This window comes from Chrysoperla carnea, chromosome 2 (genome assembly GCF_905475395.1).
Source record: "Chrysoperla carnea chromosome 2, inChrCarn1.1, whole genome shotgun sequence".
NCBI lineage: Eukaryota > Metazoa > Arthropoda > Insecta > Neuroptera > Chrysopidae > Chrysoperla > Chrysoperla carnea.
In genome coordinates this window covers 24,529,815-24,545,616 of record NC_058338.1, presented here as the reverse complement: position 1 = coordinate 24,545,616, position 15,802 = coordinate 24,529,815, and the positions used below count along the sequence as shown (strand labels likewise).

The following is a 15,802-nucleotide window of genomic DNA, read 5'->3' as shown; positions in this document are numbered from 1 at the left end:
TATTAATCACCTGTTTAGGCGATACAACAATCTGTCTGAACAATCTATTTTTTATATTTTTTTCGTTTTAAAACTAAAATTTATGTGTAAAATTATCAATACAAGTAAATTATGCTAATGACTTGATTCCCTATTTTATATTAATGAGCGGTTTCTTAATTATACATTAGCCAAAGATATAACTGAATTTTATATATTTTTTGAAATGTATTTGTACAAGTTTGAAATATTTAAATAAATTTGGACGATATTATAATAGAACTATACAATAAAATAGAATTATGAAATAAATATCACCAAAAAATATTATATTTTACGTAAAATCAATAAATTATTTTGAATTTCCCAAGTATATTTTTTTTTTATAATAATTAAATCTTTTTCATTTTAGGCGAATTCTTTTCGTATACTAATAATATTAATCTGTTAAAAATATACCATTTTATATTTTATTAGTTTATCAAAATGAAAATATTTTATAAATTTGTTCTTTGTTTTATTTGGCACAAAATATTTAATTATTCATAAACCATAAATCGTCAAAACTTAAAATCGGACAGATAATTATTAGGGAATATTCTATTTTGCACATTTGTAACATCTATATCAAGTTTTTTGTTTTGTGTAAAATAAAAAATATAGAAACGCACACCTCAACAAATAAATGATTGATGGATCCTAAATCCTAATTACAATAAGAATTAACAAATATTCATTTAAAAAATATTTAAATACTTCCAGATATTGTTTGTTTGGTTTTAAATTATACCTATTTATGATATTAGCGGAGAAGTTATGAGAAATTTTGTGTTAGTGCTCTCATACTTAAATGTTTCGCTGTTTTACTTTTGTGTTTTTTGTGTTATTATATTTAGTCCGTATCATGATATTCTGGAAATACTTTGTAAAAGTTCTTTATCTAAATATACAGTAAGACGTACTTAGTTAATGTTTATAATAGAATCACTTTTCAGCTACTGATTAATTTTAAATTTTAATCATCTTTGTAACATTTTTTTTCCAATTTAGATATTAATAAGATCGTTTGTAGGTATAACGCGCTGAAAGCTAAATCATAAAAGAAGTTTAAAAAAAATGAATAAGAAATTTATAATAAAACAGGAATACATGTTTTGAAGTAATTTATCAAAAAAGAAAACTTGGCCAACAAGGATTAAATCATTTCATAAAATCTACCATATCGATTCACGTTTGGTAAGACCAACTTGTGTGCGCTTCTGTAACAAAAGTTACTTTCACAAAGATATCAATTTTAACACTGTTTTTTAGCTCTTTTAAACAAATTTTTGTTTCTCCTATAAAAAAATTGCATAATTTTGTGGGAGAAAAACAATGACATTACTAAAATTTGGTATATTGCACGAAAATACACTCCAGTTTTTATGTGTATCCACAATAAATCCTTTTTGTTGCATATTAATTTTTAATTTGAACCAAAAATAGAAAAATCGCAGAAAACATTACACCTAGATAATTAAAATCTTCCATGAAAGTAGCTAATGTTAAATTAGTACATTGATCGTCAAACTTTTGACATCTTTAAATCATAATTCGTTAATTTAACAAGATAATTCGTAGTATATATAATAATTTCTCTTTTTTAACCCCCGATGCAAAAAAAAGAGCGGTGTTATAAGTTTGACCGCTATGCCTATCTGTCTGTCTGTGGCATCGTAGATCCTAAACGGATGAACCGATTTTCAATTTTTATTTGTTTGGAAGGTAATTTAATTGAGAGTGTTCTTAACTATGTTTCAAGAAAAGCGGTTCAGTTTGGAAAGAGTTACAAGGAAAAAATCACATTGTCAGGATTTTTTTTTTAATTTTTGTAAATTTTACTTGTATGAATATTATTTATTTTTTTTAATGGCACAGAAATTCATAGTTCCAACATTTTATTGAAATTGTTTTTGGGAAATGATGAACGTTTGACGATCAAAGTTTTTTATCAACGTTTAAGATACATATATTATGCATCGAATTTTTAATTTCAGAAAAAGAAAATAAATAAAAAATGTAATTTTTAAATTAAAGTTTGAAGTATCTATTAAAATAATGGATATTTCATGCTAGGTAACAAATGGTTTATTTAAAAAAAATACAAATTATATTAATTAAATACATTACAGTGATGTGTTGTAGATAATAATTTTTATAATTAATATCAATTTTTATGCAAATCCGGAATGAATGTAATGACGAAGTAAATTAGCACAAAATCATTAAATTTTGTCTATCAAAATCACACAAATAACACATTTTTTATATTAGATATTTAGACCTCATCAGTTATTTCCCTCCAATTATTTTCCTTGGTATCTGGTTAAGAGTATTGGAACGGATTCACAAACAGAGTAGTATAGGTCAGAATTGAACCTGATTCAGAACTGTGTAAAGTGATGTATTGAAACGAATTAAGAATAATTCAAAAAGAAAATAAAGAATAATTCAAATCAATTTTCGATTAGTGGCAGGATTCTCAATGAAATATTTGGGCATTGTCTGAATGACTTTGATTGATCTTACAGTCATGTTTTCCAGTTTTTTAAATTCAAGTGTGTTATAAGTAGAAGTTAAGCGAGGTTTTTTTATCAAAATATGTGTTTCGATAAATTTAATTCTGATAGCCAAAAATCTAATACAGTTGCTATCCTTACTATCCTACCACACTATAAATATCTAGGAAATTTGTACGAAAATGAAAACGATGAGACACAGCATGTGAATGGAATGTGTGAATATTAATTCAATTGAATGTGGTAATAAATTTCTATCCGTCTTTTATTTTTTTATCGTGTATTATATAATAAAATTATTATTTAGTTTATATTGTCTATTATATTAAAATTGTAAAAATCATACTAATTTTTAGGCATATGTTTAAAAACACAAACAGCAATTGCTGTTGTTTTTTTTTTGTTCTCTTATTCGACCAATCGAAGTTTTTTGGTTCATTTATATTAATCGAATTAAAAAATTACCTCCTGAAAAAATGCAAAAAGTGTTCTGAGATTAAAAATGAAATTATATTATGGTGCCTAAACTAAAAGTACACTTTACTGAGAGTGTTTTGTTTTTTATTTAATTATTCCCAAGTAAATGGTATTACAATGTACACAAGTATAAAATTTATCAACAACACTGACAACAGTCCAAATTGACATTTAAATAATTATTCACTAAGTTTCATCATTCATTGACTATGTAATCTTCCTCCAGGCTTTCCATTTGTTCCTGTTTTTGGCACAGCTCCAACAATCCTTACTTTATTTGTTAATTTGTCACTAAATTGTGGCGGTGGGGCTAATACGACTGCTTCAGCAGCACCAGTTGCATTACCAGTTGTACCAGGACTATTACCACCAATGAATTCTGGTGGAGGTGGTACAAATACTTCTTCTTTTTCATCTGAGTCACCTTCAATTGGCGGCGGTAATTGAGCTAAGGAAACAGCATGGCGTGTTAACATACCATTACCTCCGCCGCCCATTGATATCGAATTTCGTTCACCACTTTGTTGCATCCGTTGTGATTTATTCGATGTTGGTAATGTCATACTATTCTTATTACTATGACTATTTCGATTTGTTAATTTATTCTCATGTTTGTTATTGTTAGATGTTTGTATAGTTCGATTATGATTATTATATTCTGCTACATCATTTACTGGACCAATTGGTACATCTTGATCAGAACTTACACCACTTGATGAATTATCGCCATCTTCACAATGAATATCACCCTCATTTTGCTGTTGTAATAAGAAATCATTTGGATATGATTTTGATGATTTTAATTGTGTGCGAACTTTTTGAATTTCTTCTACACTGAAACTATGAGCTAATGAACCACTCCCTGAGCTGCTACCACTGAAAAAAAATTTTTTGTAAAGTAATTTTTTGAATTATGGAGTTTTCTAACGATAATTATAAGTTTAATAAATTTCCACTGGTATGGAAAAAAAATACTGTGTACCAAAAGAAAGCTCGTATTTAATGAGTTTTCACGAAGTATGGCAGAATTAATAATTACACTGAACAAGTGAAAACAAACAATTGACTGAGTTAATTGTTGAAATACCATGCATAGTCAGTGTTGATTTCTTTATCACATTACACATACAAACATGTGACACATACATAACTGATAATCAAGTATAGTACATATTATAAAATTTCCGCGTAATTGGCGCCCTCACGGGTAAACAGTGATGTTTACGAAAAAATGTTTCAAACAAAAGTTGTTTAATTTTTGATAAGGAACATTTTTTATTCTATCTCTAACGGTTTACAAGATGGGTCCTACGGACCCAAGACCCAATTGACCTATGATGCTCATTTACGAACTTGACCTCACTTTTTACGTCCTGAGTACGCTGTAAAAATTTCAGCTCGATATCTTTTTTAGTTTTTGAGTTATCGTGTCCACAGACGGACGGGCGGACAACCGGAAATGGACTAATTAGGTGATTTAGTGAACACCCATGACAAAATTTTTTTCCTAGCATCATTATTTTTAAGCGTTACAAACTTGGGACTAAACTTAATATACTATGTATATTTCATATATACATGGTATAAAAATCAAAATCTTTCCGTTGAAAAGAAAAAGAGTTCTAAGCGAATAAAATAAAGTATTTGAAAATGACAGCGAATACTATCAGGCATACGACGAATAACGTACTTACGATTGGGTAACTTTTGAGTAATTAGTATACGATATCGAAATGGATTATTTGTCAATTATAATTAACAAGGCGATTAATTGATTAAACTATCTAAAAAATAAGTAACCGACTACGCTTGTAAGGGTTTTTCGTAATTTCTCTTTGCGAAATCTAGACGTATATCATTCAAGAATACATTCCGATATCTTGATTGTATCGTGCGCTTTGCTAAATTTCAAAAACTTCGTTGATTATAATAAAACACTCTAGGAAGGCAGAATATGAAACTTCAACCAATCAGTAAGAAAACCAGGCAGAATATAGGGAATAACACAGACAAACAGACCATATAAACGCTGAAGGTCTAAAAGGTCGATTTTATCGTAGGGGTATGAGAACAAAACTTATGAGAATTAAACTTACCTGGTATTACTGTTTCCACTTGTTTCGGCTGGTGGATTGACGTTTATCCTCGAAATACCTTTCTCAATTTGTTTTTCAACATTTGTATCGTCATCTGATTCATCATCTCCTGCTTCATCCGATTCACTAAGACTATAATCAGGTTCTGGAATTGGTGGAGGGCCTGTTGTTGTCGATGATAAATTAGCGGCCGAACAACTATTTGAAATGGTCCGTTTTTTACGATGCATGGTTCCAACAGAAGAATGTGATCTAGTTGTTTTAAAAGGTTGTGCATAAGGATTTGTATTATTATTTTGAGCTGCAATATTTTTATTAGGAGATGATGACGTTGTTACAGCATTCGTAAGTGATGATTGAGTACGCATACTTTGAGATTTGCGAACAGTTCGTGAAGAATGAGACGGTAAACTACGCGAACGATAGCCAACCGTTTTTACATCTTCTGGTGATGCATATAATTTTGCACTCGTGGCTGGTCGAAAACTCGACATCACATTTTCTTCTTGATGTGGGTTTTCTAAAAAAATTGAAATGTATTTAATGTTATTTTTATACATGTAGTAAGCAGTTAACCAACATAATTTTGGTGTCGATAGAATTTATTATGTCCTACATAATTTGTATTATTTGGAAGATATGTAAACGGTATTTTTGGTACACGGAATGTAAAATTGATTAACCACGTATGCCAAGCACGTTAAATTAATAAAAGCTATACGTGTAAATGCAAGTAAAGAATAGAATACTAAAATATCTTACCTTTGCCTGAATTTAACCCTGTCATATTGTCATAATCACCCCTAGATACATCAACTTTTACAACTTGACCCATTACTGGTGGTGGTGGAGGTGGGTGTGTGGGTGGTGGTAATGGTGGACGATTGCCTGCTGATCCGAGGAGCATTAGGGTGTTGACATCTTCTTGGCTACGATAGGATTTTGGTATTCGAACATTTATGGAACCATTGGAATGAATGCCAGATTGATGAGCTAGATCTGGTGTGCTATGAAAATCTCGATGTAATTCGGAGTTGCCAGGAATTCTTGAAGCAAAAAATACACGTGCATTTGCCTAGAACATTAGAATAATTAAATTTAGTTCCAAAATTTTCACATTACAAGTTATTTGCAAACTTGTACATACTTTTCCTTTACTGCGCTTCATTTCTGCTACACTTGCATAAACTCGATTAGTTTTTGCTGGAGATTGTGGCGTTTGGAAATTTGACGAGCTCATCATATGTCTATCTCCGCCACCTTGCTGCCGTTGGAATAATTCTTCTAATTCTGCAGCTGTAATTCGATTTGAGGTTGGTCGAGCTCGAATAGATGCAGTTCTTGGTTGTACTGGTGTTCCATTACCTCCCGAACTATACTGTCCACCGTTTCCAATTTGTGACTGTTGATGAACGGATTCGGCAGAACTAGATTTCGCTAATTCTTCATTCAAATCATCCCTTTCACAACCACTTCCACCTTCTAATCCTGCAACCATTGATCGCGCTCTTGCTCTGCCTACACTCAAAGTTGTTTTCGGATCTCGTCGAGGTGGTAATGGAGCAGGAGATCGACCAAGTGTCCCAGATTGACTAGTTGTCATTTTTCTCGGTAAAGTTGCATATTGTCGTGCTAATGATGTTCCAGTTGATTGGTTACCCTGACTTGGAATTGTAGCAGCGGATTTACTATTCGGTATAGACGTGCTTATAGTTGCATCTAGTGACACCACCGTCATAGAAACCAAATCTCCTGACTTTCTAATTAAGTCGACCACATGTTCATGTGATGCTGCCGATACGTCTTCATTGTTTATCTAAGCATTTTAAAAACAAATTAACATTATAAATCTGAATTAAAGAGAATTGAAAAAAATACACTCGAACCAGGACTTCTTGGATTCATGTCAAGCGCCCTACCAATTAGGCTATTCGAGTTCTAGACACGAATGCAATTTTTTCAACTCAATGAATTTTTTACTTTGTTTATCCACTTTATTTATTATTATTACTTATTATTGTTGTTCACATTTAATTATGCACACAATATTTACATCATCAGAACTCGAATAGCCTAATTGGTAGGGCGCTTGACATGAATCCAAGAAGTCCGGGTTCGAGTCCTGGTTCGAGTGTATTTTTTTCAATTCTCTTTAATTAAGATTACTAGACAATTTGTCAAATTAGTTTACGATTGAATGTAACATATTATATATCAAAATTAGTCAAACAGACCATGATGTAAATATTGTGTGCATAATTAAATGTGAACAACAATAATAAGTAATAATTATAAATCTGTATTGTGAAAATTAGTTTATATTTAAATCATACCGCTAAAAGAAAATCTCCTTTTTTTAACCCTGCTAAATCTGCTACTCCTCCTTTATCAACATCATCTAAATACTGAAGTGCCGGACATCTTTCAGAAGGTTGCAATTCCATTAATGGTGACGTAGCTTTTGCTCCACGTAAAATAAAACCGAAACCTTTCCTTGCTCTATGCAAAACTACTGTTCGAGGTTCCGCTGGTAATCTAATGAATTGAAAATAATAAAATTTTTACATTAATTGATAAATTTATACATTGCAAGAAAAAATAATATTACGTTTTTTTCAGCCTAGGGGCGGTTGCAAAATGTTTCTGTTGTGAATCCCTTCTTTGAACCATACGATTCGTTGTTCTTTCACGACTAGCAGCGGTTATTATAGGTGGTTGAATTCCATGTCGTAATCTGACTTCTTGTACACAATGAGTCGGAAACAGTCCTGAATGTCCTCCTGGCCCTCGAAGTGTGCCTTCTAAAAGACCACAATCTGTTGCACCAGTTACTAGAAATTTTTAATTTACATTTATCTAATTGTTCTGGGAAAAACTAAAATATATCATAACTAAGCATTTCAACTAAAAGTTCATCACCAATAGTCGCTAACAGCATTAATTGTCTACTCGTAATTTTTATATCAAAAAATTTGGTGGGTGTAAAACTTAAATTTCGTGAAACAGTCCCGGTTTGGCTACTTGAGAAACATATATTTTGGAGAAAAAAGACAATTTATGTAGGGATGAAGAATAGTCGAAAAATGTATTCATAATATAAAAATTGATTTTCCTCTTGAGAAATGGTTTCCGATGCAACTTTCTGGTACTGTGGATTCTAGTTTTTCTTGGAAAGTAGATCAAAAGTCTCCACAAAATAGGTCCTCAAAATTCAAGATTTTGAGATATGGGAAATCGAAATTCAATCGTAGGTAATAATATACGTATTAGGAAATGTATATTGGGTGTAATATTTGGCTGAGGATAAAATCACTGGAAAACTTTTACTTTATTTTTAAAGACCTTCCCAAAAAGAACCCCACATACCTTCTCAGTAATCAAAAATTTTCAAAATTCGTAAGACTTGTTTAGCTCTTTTATCTACGACAGATAAATTCTACAGTGCATTGCCACAGAGAAAGTCGTTTTCTTATAGAGAAGTTCGAGTTCCATTGAAATTTCATTTTATATACTTAATTGTGCTTATATATTAATATTAAATTGAGAACTTACCTTCAATTATATCGCCTTGGCATATACGCAGATGGCCTGGAAGATTAGAAGAATAATTCTCCAAACAAACAACAGTAGTGCCGGGCATCGAGAAGGAACAATTTGTCGTGGTATCTGAATTTGATGTGCCAACTCCAGAACTGTCAGAGATGATGTCGCTTGTGTCACCAAGACTTTTTTCTGCAACACCGAGCGCCAGAACTGCGATCAGTTATTATGCATATTTTAATTTATAATAATAACTTAATGTCAATGGCTCAATTAACTTTTTGTACCAATTTTATATTGAATTTAAGTTAAATATGAAAATGTATAAATGAAAAACTATAATTCTAATTTGAATTTTATATATTCTAATTTGAATTTTATATGGGATTTTCTAATGAATTTTAATAAGATGTATAATAAATAACTTCGAGTGAGCTAAATAGTAATCTAAATGGCAACAATTTTTATTTTGCTTTATAAAAATAGTAATGATTTTCAGCCAAGGCCATTCAAAAGAAAATGCAACAAATTTTGAACAATAAACAATTGACGTGCAAACAAATAACAATAACAATTAACATATTATGTTAGTAGTATTTTGTACCTGTAACAATGCTTGCGTTGTCTGTTTCATGTTGATGTACAGATCCAGTTCCTGAGCTGTTATCACTTAAACTGGAGCTTGCTGAGCTGAATGGAGCTGCTGAACTTGATCGATCCGATGAACATGGGGACGGGGGACTTAAGACATGCATAAGACGGGGCTCACTTGGTACTCTAGTTAAGGTGCCACACATTCCAGAACTCAGAATGTTAGCCGAGTAGATTCCAGAACGCCGTCGTGGATTGTAACTAGGGGGGCCACGGAAAGGGACTGTAAACCAATTAGAATCTAATCTCATATCAAAATAAGTTTGTTTAACATAAAAATATAAATTAAAACAAAATAGAGAGAGTAAGTTGAGAGGAATAGACCAAATTCCAACGCACACAGCTTACTATTATACACTACTTAATCGAACTTTATTAAGCCATTTGGTAACTGAATGTGTAATTTTTTTGCACAGTTAGGTAAGTGAAAATAAACAACATATATTTCAAAAATTTTAATACATTTTTATGTGCATAATAGGAGTTTGGGCATTTCATCTGACTCACTCTAATTACAAGGGACGCAAAATGAATGTTACGTTTTGAATTCGTTACAACTTTTATATCTAAAAAACCAAGAATAATCGAACAATAACAAAATCACATGTTAAAAATCAATGATCTATTGTTTTGACTTTTCCTTCAAAGTCGTAGCAGTTAATCGTCTTGAAACGTATTTTCGAAAACAAGGATCAATCTTTTTGGTAAGGTACTCAATAAACACGAGTAAATTATTGGGGATTCGGAATTTTTTAATCGGAAAACATTTAGGTTCAGATTAAATATTTTTTCATTCCCAAAAGTGAGTGTAATTTATTCTATACTTCTTCAGTAATAACAAATATAATAATTTATAAATAATGCAAATAAATATATATACTTCAGTTAACCTATCTATTGTTATTGTGTTCATAAATGACACTTAATCTGTAATTTATCAATTCTTGTCTATTGTGGTGAGTGACATTTCGAGAGGTAAATTTACAAAAACAAAATGTTACAAATATGTTATAAGGGGTGATTAAATATTATTAAGAAATGACTTAAGGAATTTTTTGCACACATTTAAGAAGACACTCTGTATGTTTCTTAAAAATAAAAGAATTAGTAATTATTAAGTAGAATAAAATAAATGTTAATGACATGAAAGGTGTCCAATTTTTCAGAAATTTCGTATATAATGATAAATTTTTAAAGTATGTATTAATATATAAATAAAATAATTATTTATCAATATTAAAATATAGGCAGTATTATTACGTAAATGATGAAATCATTGTATGAAAACTCTTATTAATAATACATATTTACGCACACGAAACTAATTTTGGTCCTACCAGCAACGAATAAATGTTTTAGAAACTATGGAATAATTAGTTAAATTGGCTAATTTTTTTATAAAAAATTCTAACTTCTTAAAATAATCAATAATATAGATTTGCCCATTTGATTAACACCAAGTTTATTCAATATCTAAATAAATAAAGGGAAACATTTATTGTTACCGCCACCGTAGTCAATTGTATGGTTCTATCAAATGGACACCGATTTGCCTGCACTGAAAATAATACAAATACCAAAGCGAATTTCCCGTAAATCATCTGTACTATGGCCGATGTAGGCAGATCGCCTTCTATTTGTTAGATACCTTGGTGTTATAAATTACTTGTTCTATCAGAATTATATGCGCAGAATTTTTCGTTAAAAAAACCTTACCTAATTTAATGAATAAGTATCGTTTATCGAAGTTTCACTAGATGTACAATATACAACTAAATTAAAATAATAATAAAGCGATATTATCTTCAAACGCCAACATTCGAATTCGGATACTAGAATATTTATGTGATCATATTTATATTATACGGCCGCGGTAATGACAAAATTAATAAATCTTTAATTTACTTATATTAATTATATCATAGAGCGAACGGGGATGACTGTGGAGAGCCGAGTGACCATCTCCAAAAAATCGGTTCCTCCAGCCTTTTCTATATTGAGCTTTGTGAAATAAGAAGCTCATATATTAAAAATAGAAAAACAATAAAATTAATTAAAATAGACGTCTATATTGACGAAAAATCAATACAGATATTTATGCTTTGCATATATCGACCAATTATAAGTTCAGGAGAAGTCTCACAATTAAAAATCCTATACCTATGTGAAGAATGTTTTATAAAAAATACCTTAAGACAAATCAGGATCGTTCACAGGAATCGTACAAGAGGAGGGAGGTTAAAATTTTGTTCATTATGTTAGGTCATAAAGTTAATAAAACCTAGAAATTTTAAACTCTTTTTTCGAGTAAGAGAATATTTTATTGTATCAAAAAATGTTATTCAGTCACTAATTTTTTAGAATCGACTCAAAGACAAAGTCAAAGAATGTATCGAGCTCAAAAAAAGAAAAACTAAAAATCAACAAATGGCTGCATTTACAGAACTATATTGTTAGTTCAAGTTAGTTGGAGTAACTTCCCCTCCCCGTGCGTACGGACAAATACTTATTAAAATATCGAATAAATATAGATATGCCGATAAATTTTACCTCATATCGGGATCCAATCTACCGCGATAAAGATTATTCATTTTATTATTTAATTTTGAATTTCTCACTTAATCACCACTAATTCTGATCTTTTTTTTTTTTAAGTATCAAAATTCGACTACTGACGCTTATATATTAACTACTGACTTTTTCTTAGAGAAGCTTGTTCAGTTGTAATTCTTTAAATTTACTGTTATAAAAAGCTTATTACTAAATAAAAAATAAAAAGCTTTATGTCATTCATGCTTTTTTTAAAATCATGCTTACAACATAAAAGGTTTTATACAATAAAGAGAATAAAATGAATAGAACATGCTTCGTTTATTTAAGATAAATTTCCACGAAAAAATGTAACGAACAATTTAAAAATATGTTGATAAAATAGAAATAAACATTCATTTTATTTTATTCAAATAATTTGTTTTTAGACTAGACGATAATCAGACGTGTGTGAATAACAGTTCCGAATTAGGAAAACAGATCAAGGTTGAAAGTAATGGGTAGATTTTGTTCGCATCCGCTAAAAAATTCATTCAATCTAAAGACTCGACACGTTATATTTTAAAGCAGCTGGTTTAAGCCAGATCAGTCTAGTGCTGAGTATTAATATTAACATAACTGATTTCGATTTACTTATGTCAATGTATATCAGTGCTGGATTGAAATACTGGCCTCGTATATTTAGGGCATTAATCTGCCTAATGTTTAATCTAGAACTGGTATACAAGCCTACAAATTTTTTCTTTTGAATATCTAGAATGGTAATTTGAGTTATACGAAAGCGAATGTTCCATAATGAGGAAGTAGAGACGTTTTGTTGTGTATTTGAAATTATGCAAGATAAATAACACTAATTAAAAGAGTACTTATTGTATTCAATATTACAGAATTTTAGAATATCAGTATTTGACAGTTCACTATTTGACAGCACGCGTTTACTATTTGACAGTTCTTTTTGAATAATAATATATGAAGTTGGCTGCAGAGTGCAGTGCACGTCAACCATAGACATCAATATTATATAGACATAATAGACATATAATTATAGACATAACACGTTGTACATCTTATGCAAATTTTTTTTCTAGTATCTGATTGCTTACTAGAGGAATTTTTTGACATTTATTTAAGCTATTTTTAATATAGAGTTAATTAAAATTCAAAATAAATCAATATTTGTTTTTTGATTATATGCGATGAACCTAAATATTATTTGAATGTCAGCCACCTTTTTAGTAAAAAGTTTAAAAGAGGAAACAATTATTTTTTAAAATTTCTTTTTGACAAATAACGTGCAATAAGATTGTATGACATATTTCGATAGTATCTTTGATCAATATAGTTATTTTCTATAAAATTTAACTCGCTGGCGACGAAAGTAGCAACTAAAATTCTTTAAGATGGAACGTTTTTAAGGTATGTTGCGAAAACTATTATTTAAATACCCTCACTTATGTATTACGGTAGGTACTTAATGAATAAGGATTTTGACTTAAAATTGTTCTGAAAAAGCGAGAATAGGTTATTCGGAAATTTGGTATTTCATATAGACTTAAATTAGGATTTACGTCATTATATATGTTTGCCTTTTTCTGTGGCCCAATGTTCTTGTTCCACACATTTTAATACAAATATTAACAATAATGTGTGAGACAAGGACAGGCATACATGATGCCGCAGGAGATGTTTTGGTCTTCACCCCCACTTATGTATTATGGTATATTTATGTAAAATATGTATATATGTGAGTAAGATCGCTCACCATATCGAGCTTGTCAAACAGACAAAATGTTCTTAAATATTATTTTTAAGTATAGGTAAGTTTTTTTAATTAATAAAAAAAATTATTTGATTAAGAAAACGGACGCAGGTATTTGTATGAAATATAACCGATATTTTTTTCAAATGTCAATTTGTATTGTACGTGTGTAATTAATGTTAGAAAAAATTTCAAAAATACTCCATGAAAATGTGTCAATTTTCGTATTTATAATTTTATCGATGATAAAATAAATACAAAAATCAAACTACTGAGCTTTCTTATAAAAAATAGTATTAAAGAATATTTTGCATACTTGACATTATCAGCAAAATGGAGAACGATCTTACCCAACAAATACAAAATTGTAAATTTTTCTAGTATATTCATATATACAGAGTGTTCTATAATTGATGGTAGAAAAGTACAGTACCATATTAAGTTTATCAAGATGAAAGAAAAAGCTTTTTACTCAATTTCGATCTGATGCGTACTTTCCGAGATAATTTAACAAACCAATTAAAAGCACTTACATACAGGTGCTACATCATATATTACATACATAGTAGGAGGAGGAGTGACTTAAACGCAAATTTACTACCAAAAAGTTGTAAAATAATTTAATTGGGCAGTTTATATGAAATACAAAAAACAGTTTGCTACCTTTATTGTCTCATTTAATGAAAATATTTACAATTCTGAGAAACCAAAGAATAGCTTTTACTATAAATGAGTCACCTAATAGAGCAGGAGTTGCAGGTACCTATTTGAGTTAGAAAAATGTGAGGACCGCATTTTGTCAATATCTGCTATCAATTATGGAACACTTTGTATATATACATATATTAAATAGTAATAGATAATAAATAAAATTTTTTCGAATAACTTTCCATTATTATTTTTTAATTGTTTTTGTTTTCTTAATTCCAATTTAATATACACCAATAAATTAATAATATGTAAATAAAAAAAAATTAAAACATAACATTCATAAAAAAATTTATTAGTATCGCACTGAAATGACATTCTAAATTATTAGACTACCTTCTAAAATTTAGCAATTAACACTAAACGGGTAACATGCATTTACATTTAATATTCTAAAAATTAATATTATAAAAAATTGATTAGAATACATACCGACATCTTCAATTCGATAATTTTGTATAATTTCTGCCAAATCTAAATTGCCAGCTATCACTGCAACTTGGTAAGGTGTTTGGTTTGCATAGTTTAATGCATTCCGATCACATCCACGGAATAATAGTTGACGTGCACAAGATTCTTGACTATTTACGGCACACACATGTAAAGGTGTATTACCAGATGCATTTCGAGCATTCATGTCAGCACCGTAAAATAATAAATGGCCCAAATGTTGAACTAAACCATTTCGACATGCCTATTATTAAAATAAAACAATCCAATTTAATAATTACAAATTTTATTATTAATTATATTAATACTATTGTATTCTTATCAGTTTAATAAATATTTAAACTATTCCATCGTTTCATCTGGATGTTTAAAATTTATTTTAAATTGGTAAAATTAATTTTTACTTTAACATTTTTTTTTCGTATGAAATTGGACGAACTATAGATCAATTATTCAAAAATGTAAATATCCGATAAAATTCTTTTACTTTACACAGTGCGTTCAAAAATTCCGAAGGAACTGAGCGAATGTATTTTCCCAGGAAATAATCGATCGGTAAAAAACAAAAACTGAACGGGGAATTGACCTTAATTTATTACGATCGTTTCTTTCTGATACATTCCTGGTACATTATATATGACTATATGACTATATATGCTATATTTGTCAATTTATATATACCTGGTGAACTTCTTGCCAGCCTTGTAAGTCTTGTGCTCCAATTGTAGCATGATCATGCAACAGACCCTCGCACAATAATGGATCAGAATTATTTGTAACGGAGAGGTAGAGCGGTGTGAGACCTTTTGCATCTTTATAATTCGGTGATGCACCAAGTTCCAGTAAAGTTTTAACCGCTTCTAATGAATTCCGTTCGACAGCTCGATGCATTGCTGTAGATCCATCACGAGTTCTGTAATCCAGTAATGCTCCACCATTTACTAATGCGATTAAAACTTTTCCAGGTTTTTTAATACCAGTTGCTAAAGTCAAAGGAGTTTCTGGAAAAAGAATGCAACAGTTAAAGAATGTTT

At 29.9% G+C, this 15,802-nt stretch overlaps 1 protein-coding gene across 7 annotated transcripts in view; it reads right to left on the bottom strand.

The window, feature by feature from the left end:
- Positions 1–3,012: 3,012 nt before the first annotated feature.
- Positions 3,013–15,802, bottom strand: part of LOC123291706 (SH3 and multiple ankyrin repeat domains protein 3) — a 99,587-nt gene continuing 86,797 nt past the window's right edge. For 3 of the 7 annotated variants that reach the window (XM_044872095.1, XM_044872092.1, XM_044872093.1), the window contains 10 exons: positions 15,450–15,769; positions 14,751–15,012; positions 9,255–9,524; positions 8,663–8,863; positions 7,719–7,941; positions 7,444–7,645; positions 6,258–6,926; positions 5,873–6,185; positions 5,111–5,630; positions 3,013–3,890 (listed from right to left, as the gene is read on the bottom strand). In XM_044872095.1, coding sequence (XP_044728030.1) covers positions 3,215–3,890; positions 5,111–5,630; positions 5,873–6,185; positions 6,258–6,926; positions 7,444–7,645; positions 7,719–7,941; positions 8,663–8,863; positions 9,255–9,524; positions 14,751–15,012; positions 15,450–15,769 — 3,656 coding nt within the window. In that variant the 3' untranslated portion in view covers positions 3,013–3,214. The remainder of the gene's footprint in view (positions 3,891–5,110; positions 5,631–5,872; positions 6,186–6,257; positions 6,927–7,443; positions 7,646–7,718; positions 7,942–8,662; positions 8,864–9,254; positions 9,525–14,750; positions 15,013–15,449; positions 15,770–15,802) is intronic. The other 4 variants (XM_044872094.1, XM_044872098.1, XM_044872096.1 and 1 more) reach the window with 2 other exon arrangements.